This window comes from Centruroides sculpturatus, unplaced genomic scaffold (genome assembly GCF_000671375.1).
Source record: "Centruroides sculpturatus isolate CEXI.00-Female unplaced genomic scaffold, Cexi_2.0 scaffold699, whole genome shotgun sequence".
In the NCBI taxonomy this organism is placed as follows: domain Eukaryota; kingdom Metazoa; phylum Arthropoda; class Arachnida; order Scorpiones; family Buthidae; genus Centruroides; species Centruroides sculpturatus.
The window spans coordinates 200035-209560 of record NW_019385003.1 but is presented as its reverse complement, the minus strand read 5'-3'; the positions used below and the strand labels follow the sequence as shown (position 1 = coordinate 209560).

At 30.7% G+C, this 9526-nt stretch overlaps 2 protein-coding genes and 1 pseudogene across 2 annotated transcripts in view; all 3 read left to right on the top strand.

Moving 5' to 3' along the window:
• Positions 1-752, top strand: part of LOC111633252 — an 11756-nt pseudogene extending 11004 nt beyond the window's left edge.
• A 65-nt stretch (positions 753-817) lies between these two features.
• On the top strand, positions 818-7601 carry LOC111633251 (ADP-ribosylation factor-like protein 3). The gene is made up of 5 exons (XM_023377789.1): positions 818-823; positions 5828-5944; positions 6033-6083; positions 6165-6350; positions 6428-7601. Exons 1-5 carry the CDS (start codon positions 818-820, stop codon positions 6470-6472), a joined length of 405 nt encoding a protein of 134 aa, XP_023233557.1. The 3' UTR covers positions 6473-7601.
• Positions 7602-7720: 119 nt separating this feature from the next.
• LOC111633250 (zinc finger BED domain-containing protein 5-like) overlaps positions 7721-9526 on the top strand; it is a 4866-nt gene continuing 3060 nt past the window's right edge. Inside the window, exon 1 of the mRNA XM_023377788.1 lies at positions 7721-9522. Within this exon, the coding sequence (XP_023233556.1) occupies positions 8489-9522 (1034 nt within the window). The 5' untranslated portion in view covers positions 7721-8488. The remainder of the gene's footprint in view (positions 9523-9526) is intronic.

Genomic DNA, 9526 nt, shown 5'->3' with positions numbered 1-9526 from the left:
TGTGTACAGGTATACGAAATAAAATAAAAATTGTTTTCTGTTAATCTTTGTAATATTATCTGTAAAACCAGTATAATAAGTCCTGATAATAGATGAAAGTCGAATTTATAGTCGAAAAATTTACATATTAATAAGGAAAAAAGGACATTGAGGCAATTTAATTAATTAGTAAAGAAGAGTTTGCAAGGAAAAAAACTTTACAATTCTTCAAGCTCAAACAATCATAATGGCCTTTCAAGTAAAAATGGAGCTATTTAAATCTTCACTGGCACGATCCGATTTTACTTGTGAGTACTAAAAGAAAATGAAAAGATTTCCTACCGTGATTTGGAGATATACTGTATATTAAGCATGTTGATAAATTAAGAGAAGACTTTAAAGCATGTTTCAAAGACTTGGAGAATATGCATGTAAAAATAGATATTGAAGGTAGTGAACCTAGCTTAGAAGATGAACTGAGTGAAATATGTGTAGATCTCGAAGCTAAAGCATTGTTTAAAAATAAATACCTCGGTGAATTTTGGAGCAATAACAATATTGCCAAGCTTGGAGCAGAAGCCGAACCTTTCTTACTTGCCTTCCCAACTTCGCACATGGTTGAAGCTGGTTTTAGCTACATGAACGCAATTTTGACAAAACAGATGAACAGATTGAACTTGGAAAACCGTGGTAATTTGCGACTAAAAGTTACCAATTTTCAACCGAATATCAATAATCTTGCTGCTTCTCTTCAGATACATCCATCCGAGTAATATCAACTATTTTAATAAAAAGGTATGTTAACATATTTTTTAAGGCATTCAGTAGTAGTCGCAAAATGACAGTAAGAGGTTTTTTCATATCAAAATGACACTGGATGAAAAGGTTTTTTCATCCAGTGTCATTTTGATAATTGTGCATTTTACGTATTATGACATGTACATTTTAAGAATTATAGGCAAATTTCCATCTATCCATAATTTTGCTATTATTTTTTAAGATTATAAATCAGTGAAAATATCTCCTTTTTCTGTTAATGTTATTGGGTGGATTTTATAAGATATGGGAACTTCTTTTGTTGCGTTGTCATGCAGGTCTCCTTATTGCTTAACATCAGAAATGCAAAAAATGATTTAATGTTTTTGTTAAATACTTAATCTGGGGGTCGATAAGAAGGCAAATATTCTATAAAAGGGTCGATGGGATAAAAAGTTTAGGATTCCTAATCTAGGAAGATAACGTGATGCCACACTCCATTGCAACAACTCAACCCATGCTTCAAAAATTTGGCTGAAACATCTACCTCTAGGCCAAATTACTTCAAATTTAATTACTAGTCAATAGCATTAGTGTTATAGCCCACTGTAATCCAGCAATTGTTTAGCTTTAATCTAACAATCAGGTTTGTATATATTTATACAGTAGACCCCCCTATAATGCGGGTTCCTATAACGGAGATTCCTATAACATGGCAAAAAAATTGCGACAATATTCGTATAAAGACGCTAAAAGGGATGCATAAAACGCGGTAAAATGTCATCGCCAAATCGTCATCGCGGACAAGCAGCCTAACTACTTTCCACCGTTCAGCGCCATGCTACGGAGAGTTTAGGCAGGTAAGTTGAGTTTACTATCNATTAGAAATATAATGAAAACAATTATATTTAACATTAATAATAGTTAATCATTTATAATAAATATACATCAACCCAATTTCTTTATTAATTGCCTGATAATTAATCCAGCTGTAACAAGGCTAATTTAATAATTAGAAGTAAAGCAATTTGGCTATAGGTAGGCAGTTAGACTATCATCCAATGATAAATTTATATTATATTATATTATATTATATATATATGAGGATGTATGTTTGTTTGCTATACATGCATAGGCTGTTTGACCAATTGCTACAAAACTTGACAGTTACATTCAAATATTTTTAACTTAGATCATGTCATACATTCCACTTCAAATTATTAATTAGATTTCTATATTCTGTAAATGTTCGTCCAATGGAGAAATATTTTTAATAAAATTGAAGACAAAACTATCCAAAAAGGATCACCATTTATTTTTTGTGTTCCAAGACTAACACATTTTCGGCGACTGACCTTTCTTTGTAGGCTGCTTGTCGCCGGAAATTTACAAAGAGTCATTTTAAAAAGGACTCTTTGTAAATTTCTTTGTAGTCTTTGTAAATTTCTTTCAGTCTTTCTTTATAGGCAACAAGCAGCCTACAAAGAAAGGTCAGTCGCTGAAAATGTGTTAGTCTTGGAACACAAAAAAATAAATGGTGATCCTTTTTGGACAGTTTTGTCTTCAATTTTATTGGATTTCTATATTTCAATTAATTTCTGTCTACATTTGATTGCTAGCTTTACATGTAAAGCCATTTATTAAAAAAAAATAACAAAATAATTAACTAAATTCAGGTAGCCCTCGGTTTACGCCGGCTCAACTTGTGCTGATTCACAATAATGCCGTTGCACAATTCGCCATTTTGCAGTGTAATTCCCTGGTTTTTCCCTATGCCAGACTGATTTTTGTTTCAGTGTTGACATATTTACTGAGCCGCGACATTGTACATTCGTTAAAACAAAGATTTTTATTGAATATATTTATATTTTTGTTTAATATTATTGGGTATGTATACATTTGCATTAAATTAATATTAAAATACTAAATGTTTAGGTTCTCACAAGTCAAGTTATTAAACTTAATAGTCCAGTAAATGTCATCCAAATCCAGAGCACTAATGAATGCGAATAGTTCATATCCCATATCAGTTCATTCAGGAAAACACCTTACGACGCAGTAGCACTTATGGCGATCACAAATTATCTTTAATGAAACAAAATCTACTTCTCGTTGGCCAGACGATATCTAACTCTCCTTAGCGAGACGAAACCAACTTCAATTTTTCCACCCAAACTGGCCTTATATTGGTCAACTGCCAGCTACGGCAGCCGGCGGTCGATCAATACAATCAGCATCTCCGCTCGTCCGTAGCTCTATTTCGGGTTAGTGTATCCTTTCAACTATGGAAAGTTTGACGAATGAACTTTGTGAGTTAGACAATGGTTGGGAGCAAAGTGTAAATGTAAAAAACAGTATCATTGCATCTATTCGACCATATTCCAAAATTACTAATGAAAGAAAACAAAAATCTAAACCATTACAAATGGTTACTTTTCTCTGAAAAATGTAAGAGATCTGAAACTTTGAAATATCATTTGTTTTTCTTAAGATTTTTTAATAAAACATTTCATTTTATTTTTCAGATATGGAACACATTCTTTAATGGGAGATATATCATCTTATTGATGGGAATATTTTCAGTTTATACTGGCCTTATTTATAATGATATTTTTTCAAAATCTATTAATATATTTGGTTCTTCTTGGAAACCTATTAACATGTAAGTTTTAGATAATTTATACAAAACATTTGCTTTGGCTTTATCTGTAATTCTCATTTCAAACATTTATTACTGTGGAATATAGAATGTAGTTATTAAATTTTTAGACATTTTTTTTATTAAACTGGTTACTTTTGTAATTTTTCTGTATAGTATATAGTATTATACAGATTGTCATAATTAATTTGTCTATTGTTTTAAAGTTTGGGTATATGTGAATTTAATTCATTAAACATTAATTCTATTTTCCATAAATTCAGATTCAATGGGAAACTGATGTAAAATGTACTACTACTTTTTCATAAAGTTTTTCAATTCAGTTATCATGATTTTATACATATAACTGGCATCAGTTATATAGCCTACAAAAATTACTAGAACTGAAATAAAGATTTTCATAACTCATATCAGTGTTTGTCACATTTCCAAAATGGCCATTGAAAATGTGACACTTATTCATATACATTAGAAAGTATTTACTCAAACATTAAAAATGTATTTTTTTTATCTAATAATAATAATAAAATATAAAATGTTTATTATTATTATTAAAACAAACTGAAAAACTTTACTTTTATTGAAAAATATAAATTTTTTTGTCAATACTGAGAAGCATTTCATAGAGAGAAAAGAAATACTAGAAACTTGACAAGTTCAAATGTCTGATTTTAGCCAGTAATANCAAAAATATATATATACATATATATTATATTCACCAAATTACTGCAACAGGTAGCACTTGCCTGTGTGGAGTGTAGTAGTGTTTTGCCCTTGTACTGTACATCATACTTTTCCTGTTAGCAATAGTCATGTCAGTCATCTACCTAACTTTGGGGGAAAATTTTGAATTGAAGTAATGTTACTTACATTCTAAACCAGAAGTTCATATATAGTTAATCTCATCCTCCTGTCCCTAAGCTTCCCACATCTTGTCTCAACTTTCATCTAACTCCTTGAGATTAAGGAAGGATAGACAGAAGATGACAGTTGGAATTTATAGGTCTACAATTCTTTCAAACTGCAGCTCAGTGATTTTTTTTATAAATGCAATATTTACGAGAACATACTTCTCATGTAGGTTATACAATATGTTGCCAAAATTTAAACACTTTATCATCACATAAAAGGAATTATTCTAGCATTTTTACAAGATATTTTTATTTAAACAAGTTTTATATAAACTGTTTCAGACAGTAAGGTTAGCAACTTCGATTACATGTAGGGCCATTGCAACCTGTCTTAACAGAGATCACTTTTCAAATATTAATAGTAGACCGGTATTAATTATAGTCGTTGACAGTCTTCTCTTCCAGGAGGAGATTGACAACTACTTTTGGCCAAATTACTTCAATTCCCTTCAACAACATTCCCTTCTTTCTGTTGGGCCAGTGGTATGGTGGCATTCAAATAGAAAAACTACATAATACAAGGTTACCGGCGAGCATAAAGTATGATTTAAGTGGTCGAGTTTAAATGTTTGTTCCGTTTTTTTCTGAAATTTGATTGGTTGGCAGTTTTTTCATTTGATATTCAGCTGTGAATGGTACAGTTTCTTAGATTTAACATTAGAAAATATTATGATATTTGAAAAATTTTAAGATATATTTTCAATTCCTGTCTGCTTGACAATTTGTGCCATTTCATAACATCTGAGATTGTGATAAATGTGACAGTGGTAGACTGAAATAACCAAACTCTTTATATGGTAGACTGTAAAGAATTAAAAGCTAATGGCTTTCTTCAGTAATGTATCACACAAGGAGCAGTTGTTTATGTAGTTTTTTATTAAAGGAAATGCATTTTGGGTCTTAATGACCCTCTCCAGTCCTTATGGGATATTTTTTGTAAAGTCTAAGGACTGAAGAGTGGTCATTAAGATCCGAAATGCATTTCCTTTAATAAAAAACTACATAAACAACTGCTCCTTGTGTGATACATTACTGAAGAAAGAAAGACACTAGCTTTTAATTCTTTAAAGTCTACAAAAACTAGTAAAGGAAACCTAATTAATTCTTTATATGGTTTTCATTTTAATGTTTATTATATTGTAATATTTGATTTATATAACTACAAAAGTTATCTTACTTAAAGGTTTATCACACCAAACACCACATTTTAAAAATTTTATTCCTCTCCTGTACACAATTTAAAGAATTTTTAAAATGTGTTTGATTGAGCACTCAGTGTGATAAACTCTTACATAAGATAACCTTCATAAATATAAATCAAATACTATAATATAATAGAAAAGTTAGAAGTATGAAATAATTTAATAATCTTAATCTTTGCTGCTGTTATTTTTTGCCTGAGCAACACCAGGCTCATCTGCTAGTATACTTATATTTAATATTAAATATCACATTCAATGATTCATTAATTTTATTCTAATTAGATAAGTTATTTATAATACTCTTATTTCTTTAATTTTAGGGATTTAATATCAAAAGTGTACAGTCCGAAGGATTCAAGTTAAACGTCTGGGATATTGGAGGTCAAAGAAAGATTCGGCCGTATTGGCGTAATTATTTTGAAAACACAGACGTGCTAGTAAGAAAACATTCACAAATTCCTTCATTTTTATAATTTGTATTCTGTAGCACCAATAAAAATTATATCGAATGCCTTTATTGATTAGATCTACGTAATCGATAGTGCAGACAGAAAGAGATTTGAGGAAACAGGAGTGGTATGTGTCATTTATTAACAATATCATAATTCTTTATTGATAAACAACAACAAAATTCTTTAAAAACATTTCCTATGAAAGGAATTAGGCGAATTACTGGCCGAAGAGAAATTAGTTGGAGTTCCTCTTCTTGTCTTTGCAAACAAACAAGACCTGTTCAACTCTGCGGCCGCCAGCGAACTAGCAGAAGGATTGAACCTACCTGCAATAAGAGACAGAGCTTGGCAAATACAAGCCTGTTCGGCCATTAACGGAGAAGGACTAAAGGTAAGCATCCGCCGTATCAAATTTAATTTATACCATTAAATTTTCTTCCACTAATCAAATAATATAATAATTTGCAGGAAGGATTGGATTGGGTATGCAAAAATATCAAAAGGAAAAAATAAACTGCACACAATTAGCTTTAATAATTTATTAGAGATATTTAAAAACACACCAAAATAGAAGAACTTTAAACTGTTTTGTTCACTTTGCCCCACTGCAGAGAAAAAGTATTAATGGCAGTTTAATCAACATTCATTCGTTTATGATGCACACTCGATCAAACCTGTTCCGAAATTCCGTCCTTCATAAAGTAATAGTTAAATGGTTTAGATCTTTCGAGCCACCGATTTCATTTACATACAAACCACACACATCGTCTAGATTTACATCTTTTAAAATGCATTCCACGCAGTTACCTACTCACATATGTATATATTTACATATAATTTAGAGAAGTGTTTTGCATATTCAACAAAAAATCAAATTATTTTATTTTTTTTTAGTAATTTTCATTTCAAAAAAGCACAATATTAAAAAACATATCATACAACTTTTTTCTAGCCAATTCGTTAGCAACTCTGTGATAATTTATTATTCCGTTTTTAATTTAAAATATTGTATGTTCATCAGTTCATGTTGCTGCATTCGACAATCTAAAACAAATTTAGCAAACAAACTCGATCGCTTTTTATTAAAATTAATTTTAATAAATATAAAATTGCATTATTTATACTTTTTATATATTTATAAATGTATAAATAGTTAATGTTGCCATTTTAAGAGGAGAAAAATATATATAAATTTGCCACATAAAATGTTTAATGACTCATCGTTGTTATATTTTAACAAAAGAAACAACAAAAAAAGTGCATAAATTCATTCTGAATTTTACGAAATTTAGAGATTTAACGAACAAATTTTCTGTTGTTTCTGTAATCGAGTTACAAATCAAACCACAAATATTTTCTATTGCTTAATTAAATTATTGCATAAGATAAGCATAAATATAAAAATATAATGTTATCAAATATGCAAAATGAATAAATTAGATTTGTAAATACGAATATTTTAATTTTTACGAATGCTTGTCTCCCTGTTAAAGAAATGTCTCCTTTGTTCTTTTAACATTTATATGTTCTTGTATTACGTTTGACGTTACCGTCTTTTATTTGGTGTAATTTAAATTTTTGTAATTAGCATACGTCAAGCATTCAAAAGTTGTTATTGAATAAAACTGCATTACCAACTTGATTCTTCTATTGTAATTCTTTTAAAAATACATATTAACATACTGAATGTGCAATTTGATTTTAAATTTCATAAAAGTATTATCGAATACATACAATACAGGATGTTTAATGTTTAATCTAAGACAGGGGTCCCCAAAGTGGTCGATAAGAAGGTCCCCAGGGGTCGCTTAATACACGAGGGTTGAAAGGGGGTCGATTAATACCAAAGGGGATCAATTAAACTGTCTAGGGAAAAAATAGAATATTCCAATAAAAATTCGAAATATGGATATGATCAACATTACTGACTACCCTAGTTATAACTTGAGATTTTCCTTAGCCTTTGCCGCTTTAAGCATGTGTTACTCTGTTTTCACACATCTGGCAACTGTACTAGTGTTGCAAACATGTTATGAACGCTGGTAGTTCATTATACACAGATATGCGTTGCACTGTTACACTGTACTAGGGTTGTTACTAAGTATTTTATATCTAAATGTAGATATTTTGTCCTTTACAAAAAAAATATTGTAATAAATCGAAAATCATTATCCCTTTACTACCACCATCTTATTTACGTTTATTTTGTAAACTGCCCAACAGCAATATAGGTCAGTCAGGCGATATTATTTAAAAAATTCACCAAAAAATCAAATTATCATTATGTTTATATGAAAAAAATCACGTACTTTTATTAATATCTTTAGTTTAATAGTTTAGAATAATTATAATTCCTTCCAATTCTAAATATCTATTCTTAGCAAAAGATGCCAACCCTGCACTCTTAGAATAAACAGGCAGTTCTTTATAGCTTGTGCTGGAGTAAGTTGTGTCTCTTACTACTGCTGTTTTGTTGTGCTGCAAACGTATTGTGTTTTTCATATTAAAAATCTGATTTTAATACCCGCAATGTCGACTACCAATGCTAAGAAATGCAGACAATATTCACAGGAGTATTTGAAATATGGTTTTGTGCCATCGTTTGCTAATGAAACTATTCCTATGTGCTTATTATGTGAAAAAACTTTCAGCAATGATGCTATGAAGCCGGCGAAAATGAAAGACCACTTGGAAAGGATCCATTCTGACAAGAAAAACAAAGATTTTGAGTATTTCAAAATACTAAAAGAGAAATTGAGAGTTCGGCCAAATTTGAATACATATTTGAAGTCATCCGCTAGTGTTGATAGAGAAGGAGGACTGAAGACATCCTACAGCATCTCTCTTAATATTGCAAAGAAAGGCAAACCGTATACTATTGGTGAAGAGATTATAATACCAGCTATAAAAGATGTAATTGAAAATGTTATGAAGAAAGACTCCCAACTAGTTTTAAAATGCATACCATTAAGTGCCAATACTGTGCAACGACGTATCGAGGAAATGGCCGATGATGTGGAAAGAACTTTGACCTCTGAGCTCCAGCATTGTAAGTTTGCTATTCAACTTGACGAATCAACTTTCGGAAGTTCAAATCTTCTCATGGCTTATGTTAGATTTCATAGTCCATCCCTGAATGACACTGTTGATGAATTTCTATTTGCTAAATATCTTGAAACTGATTCAAAAGGTGAGACAATTTTTTTATGTTTGCAAGATTATTTGAACAAGCACAACATTCCTTTCGGGAATATTACCGCAGTAGCTACTGACGGTGCACCTGCTATGGTAGGCCGTTACAGAGGATTTTTCGTCTTTCTGAAGAAAAAGGTTCCCAAAGTACATACTGTTCACTGTGTCCTACACAGGCAGCATCTTGTAGCCAAAAAACTGAGTGGCGAACTTCATGATACTCTAAAAGTGTGCATCAGGTCAATAAATAAAATTAAAGCTCATCCTCTCAATTCCAGACTGTTTGCGAAGTTATGTGAAGAAAATGATGACACTTTCAACCAATTACTTTTGCACACCGAGGTAAGGTGGTTGTCAAGAGGTGATAGTTTGCAG